Raw genomic sequence first — 15,188 nt, 5'->3', positions numbered from 1 at the left:
CCAGCAGCACAGATGCATCCAGCAGCACATTTACATTTTACATTTTTGGCATTTAGCAGACGCCTTATTCCAAAGCGACTTACAATCAATACATTTGAATACTAAGCATGTGAATCAGCAGTCCACTATTCGTTGCAGGAAGAGTACTCTAGCTCGGGCCCGGGGCCACTGATAGAAGGAAAAACCTTCTCCCTATTATCGCCTTCTACTAAAACGCACAGACGCAGGCACCAGCTGCACACACAGAGGTGACGTCACATCCCAAATACCAAGTCAGCTCAGTGTTATAAATAGACGGTAGACAAAAAAGCATTTGTGTAAAGAATTTAATTTACAAAACTACACAAAATTGCATACACAGCCCATCTCATCCACCACTCCACTATTCCCCGTTCTTGACCTCTTCCCCATTCTTGACCTCTTCTTCCTCGGGAGTTTTTCTTTTCAGAGGGATAATGTAGATTCCGTTCTTTGCCTCCTTCTGTCTCCACCACCGACCGAGTCTGACAGACAAATAAGAAACATAACAGAAAGTTCAACATGGTGTATGACACGAAGCACGTGAGACCTGAGACTTCAGTCACTCCCAACAAGGAAACAACAAGACAACAGCCATTGGGGTGTTATGCCTGTTACAATCAGAAAAGAACGGTCCAGGGAGATTTAGGAGTGAGATAACAGCGCCACCTAGTGGGCTCCCTTCATTTCTGCAACTACTTCCATACAGAGTGCTGCTGTACAACACTGAACAGGCATCATTAACTCAGTTTGTTTGTTTGTTTGTTTGGATCCACCATTAGATACAGCAATGCAGTAGCCTCCCTGGGGTCCTCATACCATACTTTCAAACAAGCCTTCATCTTAAACACTTACATACAGACAATACACTTCCATAACATTCATACATACATACACTCTATTATTTACATTTTTAGTTGAAGACTTCAAACTTAATAACAAAATAAAGAAAAATAATACAGAGTGGAGAGACAAAAACACAACTCTCCTTACCCTTGGGATCACAAGACAGCTCAGTTCACCAGTGAGAAACACTTCATTGTTTTCAGGGTATCCCGTATGTAAACAGCATCTCTGTCTGAGAGAGAGCAGGCGGTCCTGGTACATACCTGTGTTCCTGTCCCACGCCCGCCACCAGGAACTGACCAGAGCTGGAGAACTTTAGACTGTTGACAAACCCCGTCTGTGTGGATGGAGGGATGGAGGGATGGATGGATGGAGACAGAAAGACAAGACCGATACATTAATTCAGAGCACTCACACAATTCTATCCACATCCAAAACAGATTCTTCCACAGAGGGGGAGTAGGGGTCAGACTAAAGGCCAGGTAAGCAGGACCCCCACGGTCACTTTCTACACAACCAGCATGAAGAAAAGCAGCAGTTAATGCTAGTGATGGAACGACGCACTCAACTCACCATTCACCATATGATTTTCTAACATGATTTTTTAAACTAAATCAGATTGCAGAGAAATTATGACACTGAGAAAAATGTTTTGTATTAATTTCTCAAGACAAAAACTACAAAATACTGTATTTTCTTAAAGATTCCCTTTTTGTTTCTGAGGTAAGGTTAGGGTGTAACGTTTCTAGCTGCAGACACGGGCCAGGGAGTGCTGCTTCTGCAGAGAGTGCACTGTCGCCCCCTACTGGCTCTGTGTTTTGTTTGTGGGTGGTTTGGTAACCCTAGAATCTAGGGTTACCAAACCATCCACAAACAAAACTCAAAGCCAGTGAGTTTGTGTACTTGTGTGAAACTTCTCATGTCTGAAAACCTAGGGCCGAGATGATCTTCATGACATTTCAGACATGAGAAATCTCACATAAGTACACAAACGCACAACAGTATGAAAACACCGCTTGTAAAACACCACTAAAACATCCTCCCTCGTAACGCCGCCTCTCTCTTCAAATCGCCTCAGCCTCTCCATGAGCGGTGTGCTCTGAGTTACCGTCATAAAACCCTAGATGGGTAGAAAGCACAGCTTCTCTGCTTTCAGGAAGCATTCGAATTATTTTGATAGATAGCACATAATAGTTTAGGAATTTCAGTAACGAGAAAAACGTGTGCCGTCTGTTTTTATGGGTGAAAAGAGTATTGCGATTAATTCTTAATTTCACCGTCTCATATTTAACTGCATTAACTGATAATTAACTGCATGGTGATGCATGGTTCCATCCCTAGGTAATGCTGGTGGAATGAGCTCCCCACGGCTGTCAGAACGGCAGAGTCACTACCCATCTTCCGTCGTAGACTGAAGACCCATCTCTTCAGGTTACATCTTAACTGCTCCTCCTGAGAAATCTTCTGACCCCCACCACTACGTCTCCTAAAGACACCCGCTTTCCCCTCTACTGTGTCCCTAAGAACTTCTACTGCCCCCCTTGTACTGTTTCTCAGTTTCTCAGGTAATGTAAAAAAAAAAAAGTTTTAGTAGAAGGCGATAATAGGGAGAAGGTTTTTCCTTCTATCAGTGGCCCCGGGCCCGAGCTAGAGTACTCTTCCTGCAACGAATAGTGGACTGCTGATTCACATGCTTAGTATTCAAATGTATTGATTGTAAGTCGCTTTGGAATAAGGCGTCTGCTAAATGCCAAAAATGTAAATGAAATGTAAATGTAACGCTGAGGCAGCAGCCATGGACACAGACAGGACTTACCACCGGGATGCTGAAGAGCGGCTGCAGACCTCTGAACCCCTGACCACACTGCCAGAGCTGCACCTGAGCGTTGTGGGAACCTACGTAGGCAACCGACATAACGTGACGTTAGAATTATAAGGTTCTATCTCCATTTATGGTCAAAATTGAGTTTTTTTACATAATCTGATCCAGTAGGTGTTTATTAATGCCTGTGTGGTGTTATTTTTTTAAATGTTGACATTTTCTAGTTAGTATTTCATAAAATACAAAGGTTCCATCTCACAAATCATAACGGAATGTAAAAACTTTGACGCTCAATATCTCTGAACTGCCCTAAACGGAGATAGAACCTTCTCATTCTAAACGGAGATAGAACCTTCTCATTCTAAACGGAGATAGAACCTTCTCATTCTAAACGGAGATAGAACCTTATCATTCTAAACGGAGATAGAACCTTATCATTCTAAACGGAGATAGAACCTTATCATTCTAAACGGAGATAGAACCTTATCATTCTAAACGGAGATAGAACCTTATCATTCTAAACGGAGATAGAACCTTATCATTCTAAACGGAGATAGAACCTTATCATTCTAAACGGAGATAGAACCTTATCATTCTAAACGGAGATAGAACCTTATCATTCTAAACGGAGATAGAACCTTATCATTCTAAACGGAGATAGAACCTTATCATTCTAAACGGAGATAGAACCTTATCATTCTAAACGGAGATAGAACCTTATCATTCTAAACGGAGATAGAACCTTATCATTCTAAACGGAGATAGAACCTTATCATTCTAAACGGAGATAGAACCTTATCATTCTAAACGGAGATAGAACCTTATCATTCTAAACTCACGATAATCTGTTTAGTACATCTGTACCTCACAGAAGTATTCACTTACTGCTAGTCTTACTGCACAGTGCTTAATATTCACAGCAACTCTCACAATAATAATAATGTAAGCTCTCTGTGTGTGTGTGTGTGTGTGTGTGTGTGTGTGTGTGTGTGTGTGTGTGTGCAGCACCTGAGGCTACGGTGTCAGAGTTGGCCAGCGCCGCCACGGATGCCACCCAGTACGGCTGCTCCAGCCCGACGTTGCCATGGGAACCGTGCGACCGCTTCACCGTGCTCAGGGGCTTCTTCTTGTTGACGCTCCAGAGGGACACAGAGCTGCCGGCCGGGCGGGGCGGGGGGGGGGGGGGGGGGGGGGGGGGGAGAGAGAGTGTTGTTACCAGACTGGAGCCTGATCCGTGTGCCCTTGCATTTACATTTACGCCTTATTCCAAAGCGTCTTACACTCAATACATTTGACTAAGCAGGTGAATCATCAATCCACCAGTCGTAGCAGGAAGAGTCATCTAGCCCAGGCCCGGGGCCATTGGCAGTCTCATTGATAGACGTTTTCCTTCTTTCTTTAAAAAAAATATATATAGACACCTTGCCCTGGTCAAAACTCTGAATCAGAATAATAATAACTGTGATGAAGAACAGCTGGTTCTCTCTTACCCGTCGTCAGCTCCTGTTATCATGTTCTCCTCGTTAATGAGCTGGATGCAGTCGATGGAGCCCCTGAGAAAGATGAAAGGAGGAACAGTTACAAAGGACAGGCCAGCGAGGACAGGGACACAACGTGCTCTCCTCACACACAAGAGCACAAAGCTGAAGGACAAAAAGAGCATTGTGAACGCCATGATCAAACCGGTCACTGTGACTGAAGGGTGAACACATATATATATATATATATATATATATTCTAATCAAATCCTTCATCAGCCAGGCCTGGTTCAGGTTCATCATTAATGCTTTCAGGGGTGCAAACTGGTGATGGCCCAAAACATTTTTTGCGGCTAACCTTAGGGAGGGGATATCGCTAGCACTAACGCTGGTCTAACAATGATGCATGTGTAAGTAGCGGCAGCCCTGACCTCAACACCTGCAGAATTACTTCAAAAACAGTTTACTGTGACTGTGTTCTCCACGCTGTCTGGAACTGTACCTAGCTGCCTGAAGCTAAAAGTCATTTCAACAGCAGCAGAGTTTAGCAGACAGGGAGATTAGTCAGCTCACGCATCATGTGACTTGGATGAGACTTAGACCGCAGATCTACACGATTCACATGGATGACCGATTGAGATAAAAACTGCTAATTTAGCAGAAAGGTGACAAGTTTGCACCCCAGGCTTTACTCTGGGTACCAATCAGCTGAAAGGCATCAGGCTTTTCAGATAGACGGTAAAAAGTTAAAATAAGAGGTGGAATAAGCTGTGAGAGACGGATGGAAAGAGGGCAGGCCTGGACTCACTCATGGCCATGGAACACCAGCTGGGACTCCTCTGCGATCTTCCACACCCTCACGGTCCGGTCCCTCCCCCCCGCGGTCACACACCTCTCCCTGCTGCCGCCGTCCAGCCCTGTGATCACATCCTGGTGCCCAAACCTGAGGGAGGAGAGTCACAAGGTCACACACACACCACACACACCTCCACACACACACCCACGCCATCTGTCACCCAGCGTCACATTACTCACAGTGTTTCCACATAGGCGTTCTCGTCTACGTTCCACACCTTGATCGAGCGGTCGTGAGACGCGCTGTACAGGTCGTGACTGCCCTTCCTGAAGGACAGACCCTGAAAGAGAGAGAGAGAGAGAGAGAGAGAGAGAGAGAGAGAGAGAGAGAGAGACAGTAAGGGAGAGGCTCCCTGGTTTAGACTGGAATACAGACGGGAAGGAAAGGGGTTGCGTGCCAAGAGGGGACAGCGAGAGAGCTTACCGACACAGGGCCCCGATGTCCTGTGAACTTGTATAGGTGTTTACACGTCGCTGCCTCCCAAATCATGATCAATTTATTCATGTCTCCAGTCGCCTGAAAACCAAAAAGGAACGGCTTGAAATGTGAAAGCATTTGCTAATATCTCCACAGCTGGGATGGCGTACCAACAGTGTTGTAAACCACATCAGTACAGGGGACGCTCACCAGGTACTTGGCGTCTGATGCTATGGCCATACACAGCACCGTGGCTGTGTGTCCAACATGACGATCCTCGGTTCCTTTCCTCCCGCCAGCTATCGTATGCACTTTCTTCCCAGTCTCAACATCCCCTGCAGGCAACAGGAGAAAATGTGTGAGTTCCTGAATTTGACACAAACTAACGTTGACTGTGTGCAGTTCAGTTAAGCCCCTTTCACACATAATTCCCTGTAAATTGCCGGGTTGGTCCTTTTCACACGTCCTAGGTTTGCACAAGCTACTTTAATCACATTCATCTGGATGCAGAACTGGAACGTAGTAGACGTGAGGCTGCCATATACCATATATATATATATATATATACTCCTCAAAAAAAGTTCAGAAACATCATTATTATTATGATTATTCCTCCCCTTTAATAATACCAATTGGTATTGTATTTTATATCGTTGGAAAGCCTGATTAGTCACCTTTATTGATTATTGATTATTGAAAACCTTTATTGTCCCCAATGGGGACATTTTGTTGTCAAACAGCTCAGTTAGGGCAGACAGAAAACATTCAATAAAATACATAAAACAGTGAAGGCTCAATAAGTAAAAAGTTCCAAGTTCCAAAGTTCCAGCTCCAGGTCTCCCCCACCCTGCAGGGCCTGGTTGTAGAGTCGGAGTGCAGCTGGAACAAAGGACTGTCCAAATCTTTTTGTACTTTGACGGGGGAGAACAAATCTGTGGCTGAACTTGCTCCTCATCCCCGCCAGCTCGCAGTACATCGGGTGGGAGGGATTGGCCAGCATGGCCGCCAGTTTTTTCCCCATCCTCTGTTCTGCCACCACCTCTAGGCTGTCCAGCCCGGTCCCCACCACAGAGCTGGCCTTCTTCACCAGTTTGTTTAGCTTCGCAGCATCCCTGGCACAGATGTTTCCACCCCAGGAGGCCACGGCGAAGAACAGAACGCTGGCAACCACCGACTGATAAAACATTCGCAGCAGCTTGTTGCAGACACCGAAAGACCTCAGCCTTCTCAGGAAAAACAGTCTGCTCTGCCCTTTCCTGAGAAGAGCCTCGGTGTTGTCAGTCCAGTCCAGTTTGTTATTAATTTGTACTCCCAGGTACCTGTAGGAGTCCACCCTCTCGACTTCCACCCCCTTGATGGTGATGGGGGCTGGGGTCCTTCTCTTCCTCCTAAAATCCACCACCAACTCCTTTGTTTTGCTGGTGTTAAGCAAAAGGTAGTTGGTGTCGCAACTTTACAACGAGGTACAACTTGTAAGGATCATGCATTCGTGGAAGGAGCAACACAGCTAAACGTGTGGGTAGTGGCCCCCCAAAAATTGCCAAATGTGGAATACAAGGTATTGACCAGGGTCACACACACCAGGTACATTCCATGGAATCTACTGGGAAAGGGGTTTTAGAACGCTGTCTGAGAACCTTTTTCAAACATTTTGGGAGTAAAGACAGAGACATTTAGGGAAGACATTTAGACATTCAGGGAAGACTCACATTTGATGACGGAGCAGTCTTTGGCAGCAGAGAAGATGTGTTTGTCGTCAGGGGAGATGACCAGGCAGGTGACGGACAGCTTGTGTCCCCTTAACAAGCGGATCTCAGAGGCATCTGGTGGGAGGATCTGGGAACCATGACAACCATCATCAGGGACAAGTAAGGATGACAGCTCAATAAAAACATCAAACTCTTATACTAAATATGCACTTGGAAGGTACACACGGGAGACAGCGACACATGAAAACTCACATCTTTTGCGATCATTCGTTGGAGCTTTCCTTTCTGTTCGAGCTGAGAAAAAGAAATGTTCGCGCTGAGATAAATATCATTTAGTATAAACCACTAAAACACATCAACAAAATTTAGCATTAAATCATTACAACGGCACTGTCACAGCAGACAGCACACATACCACATCCTCTTCAAGTCTTCCAGCAACCAGGTCTGTCTCAAACGCATCTTCCTCTGTCTTCTTCTCTTCTGAGAGACAGGAAGGGAGTACACAAGGCTCGAGCATCAGATTCTGATCACGCACCGCATGTTACATGTTCACTCTTATGTTGATTTAACAAACATCTTGTTCTGTTAAGACTCCAAGATATATATAGCATCAAGGGCAAAACTTGGGAAGTGGGTGGACACAGAAGATTTCTTTTTTACATTTGAAAGTAAAATGCATCAATTTGATGCACTTTGAGGGCAGAATTAAGAGGCTAGATCTATGAAGAACTACACACATCACTCTGTTGACAAGCATATACGGTTGTGCTATAAGCAGCAGGCACATCAAAAGACGAAACTTAATAATAAACACATTCATAAATACAGATTTCAGAAAGCTCTGAAATCAGTTAATTTACGGGGGGCGGTCAGTTAAAAGTCTTTACAAACTAACTGTAAACATGCTGGACACCAACAGTAACATTACCATCAGTGGGGGGGGGGGGACAGAATCTAGGTTTTGAAAAGTGGGGGGGACATGTCCCCCCTGTCCCTAGTGGGGTTTACTCCCCTGTATAGCATGGAAGATGAGACGTGGGTGTCTTACCCTCGTCCCTCAGCTGGTCCAGGTAGAGTTTGGCTAAGCGCAGCTTCTTCTCCTGCGGCGTCTCATCATACTCTTCCTCAACGTTGGTCCTCCTTCTCTTGTGCACTGCAGAACTAATTGTATGTGAAACAACATAAGGGTTAATGAAAGATATAGGCTAACTTAAGTACTATCTCTCGCTACAAAACAGTTGAGCGGAGATTAATTGGCAATACAGTCCATCATCATCATCATCATCATCATCCTCATCACATGACGTCACACTTTGGCACCTTTCTGGCTCAGAGTCGCTGCTGATCTCCTCGTTGTTCCTCGACGTGACTTTCTTGGCTCGTCCACCTTTGTCATGTCCCTTGTCATGGTCATTCTGAACCAACCAAACCACACGAGAACACATGGCGTTCAGATATGAGCAATACTATTGATATTCAGTGTCTTAAGACATCTCATGATGTTCTGTGTCTTCAAGACACAGAAAATATGGCTCTTATGCTCCATGTCTTAAGTGAGTGCATGAGTGCATGTCTTCAGGTTAGGTCTTAAGACGACTTAAGACATCTTGACAGACAAAAAAAATGTCTTATTTTGGTTAATTAAGACATCTTAAGACAAGGTGATGGCTGGGTATGTATTAGTACAATACTACATGATCTGTGATCTCAGAGCAGACAGACAGATCTCAGAGCCTGCACATGGACAGGCTAGTTAGACAGAGAGACAGACAGACAGACAGACAGAGAGACAGACAGAGAGACAGACAGACAGGTAGACAGACAGACAGAGAGACAGACAGAGAGACAGACAGACAGGTAGACAGACAGGCAGACAGACAGAGAGACAGACAGACAGGCAGGCAGACAGACAGACAGGCAGACAGGCACATGGACAGGCAGACAGGCACATGGACAGGCAGACAGACAGAGAGACAGACAGGCAGGCACATGGACAGGCAGACAGACAGACAGGCAGACGGGCAGACAGACAGGCAGACAGACAGACGGGCAGGCAGACGGGCAGACAGACAGGCACATGGACAGGCAGACAGACAGGCACATGGACAGGCAGGCAGACAGACAGGCAGGCAGACAGACAGGCACATGGACAGGCAGACAGACAGACAGGCAGATGGACAGGCTAGTTACATGCTGCTACTAACTTACCTTTCGTTTGGGCCCAGCTGATTAATTACTAATTGTTAATTGTTAATTTTATTTATAATGCGCCCCCCATCCAACTTTTACATCGTTAGTTAGTACTTACCTTTCGTTTGGGCCCAGCTGGATTCCCATCTTTATCTTTATGGGAGAACTTTGGTGCTCTTTTCTTTATGAAAAAATTCGACATGTTGGAGCACAACGGTGAAAAAAAACAACTATTGCAAAATGATCAATAAACAGACTTTCTACAGTAACGCGCTAAACATCCCGGCCATGCAAGTCAACACTGAACCCACATGGGTACACACACTCATTCCCTCCAACCGAACTAGGGGTAACGGAGGTGCTGATTGGCTAATATCCATGCATCAGTTTGCCCCGCCCATTAGAAAAGCGCCTTCGCCCCGCCTTTTAAGAAGATCCTGCTCTCTCATTGGACAACCGAGCTGGTTAGGAACTATAATCGAAATGTGATTGGCTGGACAAGGTTGCGTTGAGTTGAGCAGGAAACGTGTGCAGGGGCGAAACCTGTCCCCAGGTGTTCTGGTCCCAACAACAACAGTTCCTAACCCCTAACCCTAAAAGCTGTTCAATCAAAAAGTCATTATAAAGAGAAAATAAAGAAATAGCATCTTCACATGAAAGTACATTAAAGCACATATTAATACCGCAGAGCTCTGAGTGTTTGCGGTTTTTAAAGACATGGTTTTATCTCTAAATCTAAAATAAATATCTATTATCAGATTGTACACCGCAGTACTGCAGTACTACTTCCTCTCTGGGTACTTGGTAGGATTACTGTGTACTGTGAATACGCGTGTCTCCAGCGTATATTGAAGGTGGGTGAAGTTATTATTATATTATATATATTATTAGTATTTGAGTACTAATGCAGTAAAATCTATACTCTTTACTCTATAGAAGTGATACAGTATGATAGTAATAATAATAATAATAATTGATGTATGCACAACAGCGGTATTGAAGGTGGGTATTAATGTTCCTAAGCGAACAAATACGTTTAAATCGTTCCCCTTGCAGCCAATAATTCCTCCAATTAATCAGATTAATCAGATCTCGATGTTGCCCCATTGCTGCCTCCGTTTGTCTCACTGCCAGAAACTGCAGAATGCAGTATCAATTATGAAATGTACTAGTCTATTTGTTTAAATTTGAGCTTTCTGTATTGAAAAGAAAGTTGACAAAGAAAGGACATTTAACTTAAATGTATTTAATTTAATTTTATTTATTTAGTCTCACTGCCAGAAACTGCAGAATGCAGAATGCAGTATCACTGAGATGTAGTCTAGATTTGTTTAAATTTGAGCTTTCTGTATTGAAAAGAAAGTTGACAAAGAAAGGACATTTAAGTTGTGTTACACACACACAGTAGTATTATAATATTTAATGTATTACATGATTCACCTAAATTATGAATGAATGATGGACTTGGAAAGAAAATACATTTGATTGTGTGCAGTTACAGTGAATGATGTCCAGTGTTGATGTGTTTTTGTCTGTTTTTCAGAAAGTGTCTCACCCATCTCACCCCAGGGAGGCCTGCTATGCCACAGAAGAGGGCAGCAGCGACGGCATCCATACAAGACCAGGTGAAGATGATGAAGATGGGCAGCATGGAGACGGTGGACGACATCGATCCCATAGAGGAGAAGTACAGGATAGCAGAGGAGCTGTATCCGTCTGCTGAGGTGAGCTAGGGAGGGAGAGAGAGAGAGAGAGAGTGGGAGAGAGAGAGAGAGAGAGAGAGAGAGAGAGAGGGAGAGAGGGAGGGAGGGAGAGAGGGAGATAGAGAGGGAGGGAGGGAGAGAGGGAGGGAGGGAGGGAGAGAGGGAGGGAGAGAGGGAGAGAGGGAGAGAGGGAGGGAGAGAGAGAGACAGAGAGACAGAGACAGAGAGAAAGAGAGAGACAGAGAGAGAGAGAGAGACAGAGAGAGAGAGATATAGAGAGAGAGAGAGAGAGAGAGAGAGAGAGAGAGAGAGACAGAGAGAGATCTGTATTGATCTGTTATGTCTTAGAACTATATATGACTCAGTCTGCCATATCCCATCTGATGAACTTAACCACCGACTTGCTTGTGTCTTCCGTCCTCAGAGTGAACCCATCGGCTTCGAGGGAGACGAGGTTCAGAGTCCTGGGATGAGAACAGACACTATAAGTCTCTTGATGAAAATCGACCAACTTCAATCAGAACTGAAATATGAACGCAGATGTAGAATCTTGGCCGAGAGGGAGCTGAAACAGATGAAAGGTACTTTATCTTGTACTTTATATAACAACTTATATTATTATTAAATCAGTTGTCTTTCATATCCTCCAAGGCCTTTGGCCCCTAGTCACTGTTTCAGTTTTGCTTTGTTTGTTTTCTGTTTTGTCTGTCTGATCATTTCCCGTAGAATTGTAAAGCGTCCTTGGTTTTTTTGAAAGGCGCTATAGAAATAAAGTTATTATTATTATTATTAGTAGTAGTATTTGAGTACTAATGCAGATACTCTTTACTCTATAGAACTGATACAGTATGATAGTAATAATAATAACAATAATTGATGTATGATACACAACTATAACTTTTACAGTTACTCATTGATATAACACAGAGATATTTAAATAAATAGGTTAAGCCAGGTGATTCCTGAACAGCTGTTTGTCTGTAATACTTAGAGATGAACGACCTGATGACCCAGATGAGACACACGGCCCACGACCTCCGGACGGTCCTGGACCACGCCCGCCAGGCCAACGGCGTTGAGGACGTCCCTCAGGGCAGCGGGGAGGACAGCATCACTTACATCACTGAACCAGTGGATCTGGCAGTGGAGGTGAGGTCCCATCAAGACTTCCATAGACATCTCACCTCATCACCAGTCTATGATGCTCAATCTAAGACGTGGCCTACTGTAAGTGGCCAAATACTTTCAATAACCTATTATTTAATAATTAAGCAATATCACACGAGAGGGAGTGTGTTATACTGAATATCAGCACAGCTGTGATTGGGTCGTAGGTACGAGGCCGCAGCACGACCTCGAGTGTGATGTTGCTTTTACACAACAGTTCTACAGCGCGATTTATTAGTTAACAGTAATAAGTGACAACAGATTATGCTATTGTGCTGTTATACTGTATATCAACACTCATGGAATGCCTCTTGTCCAATCAAATCCAATCAAATGACTTGGTCGGAACTAACTGTTGTATAACCATTAATTATATATAATAATATTTATTTGGATATTGACCTTCAGGAGGATGATGATGCGTATCTGCATCTGCCTGGAGGCCTGAGAGTGAGGAGGAGTCTGTACGAGAGGATCTCAGAGATCACAGACTACAAGAAGTACATCTCCGCCCTGCTGATGGTGCTGTTTGACAGGGACACCCTGGCCACGCACACCCTGCAGGGCCGCAGGTGCAACATCAACAGAGAGGAGACCCAGAAGCCTCCACTCAACCCTGACATCTTAAGGAGTGTCCAAGGTACCGTCTCTCATATCTCCCTAGTTTGGATGTAGGCTACAATATGCATGCTTTCTCAATGTGGACATGTCTACAAAACTAGGGTTAGGGTTAGGTGCTACGGTTAGGGTTAGGGTTCGGGTTAGGGTTAGGGTTAGACATGCCAGCATGTACCAAGTCACCCTAGCACCTAACCCTAACCCTAGTTTTCCCACATGTACCGTAACATCCACTGGAACAAGAAGCATGAACTTATTTACATTTTAATTTCAAATTGTTGTATTAAGAGTAAGTAATGTGTTTCAATGGCCTTTTTTTCCCAGAACACGTAAAGATAAAGTTTGGAGTGGACTTCAGTGTGATTCGATCTGCCATCAGGACAAAACTGAATAACGAAGACAAACTGTTTAAGAAGAGACTGGTGAGACATCGCTAACGCTGCCGTCAGAACCAAAGACATTCTCTCAGATCCCAGGGTGGGATCACACAGTATAACGCCTCGTCTTGTCCTGTCCTGTACTGTTGGCCACCGTTGTAGGATAGCAGATGTAGACATGGTACTTGCTATATCATTTGACTTAAAGAGTTAATCAGCTATGTTATGTCAGTTTATTGTCACCTAAGTTTGAAGTTTGTATGAAGGATATACTGTATTATGGTCTCCTGTACATGTTTGATTCTCTGGTGCGTTCTGTTTCATGTTGTATTGTTTTTGTGTAATATTTTACCAATAAGTGCTGTTTTGAATAATTTTACAGATGCAAAGTAACGACTTGAGCTCCTTCACTCGACTGTAGCCCTGGTTCTTATCGTTGGGAGTGCGGATCTGTATAGCACATCAATTAAATGACACAAATGTCCTCTGTTTTTATTTAATTGTAAGTATTATGAGTTGTTTTAATTGTTAATTGTTGTTAACATAACTAAACGTTGCTACTCCTCCTCCTGTGAATGTAACACAGTCATTCTTCCAGCAGATGTCAGTGTGACTGGTATGTTGTGTAACTGAGGTGAGAGATGTAGAGATGTCACCCTCCATCACCCTCCATCAACTGTATGACGCTCGTGACGTTAGATAGAATTATAAGGTTCTATCTCAATTTTTGTCAAAATTGATTTTTTTTACATAATCTGATCCATCAGGTGTTTATTAATGCCTGTGTGGTGTTATTTTTATTTATTTTTATTTTTGAGTTAGTAATTAATAAAATACAAAGGTTCAATCTCACAAAACATAATGGAATGTAAAAACTTATTATTATTACTTATTGCTGCTCAATATCTCTGAACTGCCCTAAACGGAGATAGAACCTTATCATTCTTAAGATCACGCGCTGGTATTACATTGAGTCAGGAAGCAGATTGTCTTAGTCTCAGTTTGTCTAGTCTGAAAGTAGATGATTTGTAGATGTGTAGATTTGTAATAGATGTACTCACATAGCAGCCTTAACGGCACACGTGTGCTAGCCAAATAAATGACTTAACCACACATTTCACTATACTGTACATCTATCCGAACAGTTGAATCATTGAATTGCAGCAATGTTGAACAAACAAAATGCTCTTTTTAAACAAGAATATGAAAATAAAACATGCTGTTTATTGTATTGAAGAGAATCTCAGAGTTCTACATTTCTTCAGTTTTTTAAACTGAACATGAATGTATATCAAGTCAATGTCAATGTGTCAGTTCTTCTTAAGACACAGGGGAGGGCTGTAAGCACAGGAGGACCGAGAAGTGTGTGTGTGTGTGTGTGTGTGTGTGTGTGTGTAGGAACAGGCAAAGCATACAGTACACATACATGATACAAGAGCATGGGAGAGGGGGCGGGACACAGGGTGGGTGTGGCTTCACAGAGCATCTTCACCAATCAACTCCTCTGGAACAAAGTGCTATTAATGTTAAACAGCGGCTGACTCCTCCTCCTATGTTCAGCCAACTGTGTCTCTGTGGACCCACTTTCACATCACCTATTGATCCTCTGACAGCGGTTACCAGTCCAGCCCAGGGGTCCTTCCCAGAGACAGACCTTCAACAGGAGAAACAAGGACCTCCATGGCCAAGGGCTGCTGAGCAGTAAGAGTGCTGTATCCATCCACATAGTCTGAGCTCTGAGCTCTCCCTGGGGGACGGAGAGGGTCGCAGAGGTTCACCTGTTCAGCATCTGCTGGGGCTGACCCAGACAGCATCTGACCGCTGGCTCGGACTCATAGAACACATAGAAGAGTTGCTCTGAAACTCAGAGGAGAGAAGAAGTGGAGGTGATCTAAGGGCCTTTATTAAGGATTTATGATCAATATCCATGCAAGATTGATGTCAGGTGAGTTATTGATCAGCATGACTTCCAGTGTGTTGGAGA

The 15,188-nt window shown here is 43.9% G+C and overlaps 2 protein-coding genes across 3 annotated transcripts; one reads left to right on the top strand and one right to left on the bottom strand.

Moving 5' to 3' along the window:
* Nucleotides 1-366: 366 nt before the first annotated feature.
* Nucleotides 367-9,607, bottom strand: rrp9 (ribosomal RNA processing 9, U3 small nucleolar RNA binding protein). 2 transcript variants are annotated; one of them, XM_080545519.1, is made up of 15 exons: nucleotides 9,458-9,607; nucleotides 8,470-8,564; nucleotides 8,198-8,310; nucleotides 7,562-7,629; nucleotides 7,399-7,440; nucleotides 7,147-7,273; nucleotides 5,648-5,772; nucleotides 5,444-5,536; nucleotides 5,200-5,300; nucleotides 4,973-5,107; nucleotides 4,177-4,239; nucleotides 3,695-3,840; nucleotides 2,681-2,760; nucleotides 1,128-1,201; nucleotides 367-503 (listed from the first exon to the last, which is right to left on the bottom strand). In XM_080545519.1, exons 1-15 carry the CDS (start codon nucleotides 9,539-9,541, stop codon nucleotides 383-385), a joined length of 1,467 nt encoding a protein of 488 aa, XP_080401645.1. In that variant the 5' UTR covers nucleotides 9,542-9,607; the 3' UTR covers nucleotides 367-382. The 2 variants fall into 2 exon arrangements, with proteins under 2 accessions (XP_080401645.1, XP_080401646.1); XM_080545520.1 differs by having other exon boundaries at nucleotides 7,562-7,626.
* A 1,312-nt stretch (nucleotides 9,608-10,919) lies between these two features.
* LOC308170906 (uncharacterized protein) lies at nucleotides 10,920-13,543 on the top strand (the record flags this gene model as incomplete). Its single annotated transcript, XM_080545760.1, has 5 exons — nucleotides 10,920-11,063; nucleotides 11,467-11,623; nucleotides 12,034-12,269; nucleotides 12,618-12,849; nucleotides 13,152-13,543. The coding sequence occupies 5 exons, from the start codon at nucleotides 10,920-10,922 to the stop codon at nucleotides 13,262-13,264; spliced, it is 882 nt and encodes a 293-aa protein (XP_080401886.1). The 3' UTR covers nucleotides 13,265-13,543.
* Between the last annotated feature and the right edge of the window lie 1,645 nt (nucleotides 13,544-15,188).

The sequence above is a fragment of the Nansenia antarctica genome, assembly GCF_963989245.1.
Source record: "Nansenia antarctica genome assembly, chromosome: 15".
Taxonomy (NCBI): domain Eukaryota; kingdom Metazoa; phylum Chordata; class Actinopteri; order Argentiniformes; family Microstomatidae; genus Nansenia; species Nansenia antarctica.
The sequence above is the reverse complement of the archived record's forward strand: the minus strand, read 5'-3'. Positions and strand labels throughout refer to the sequence as shown.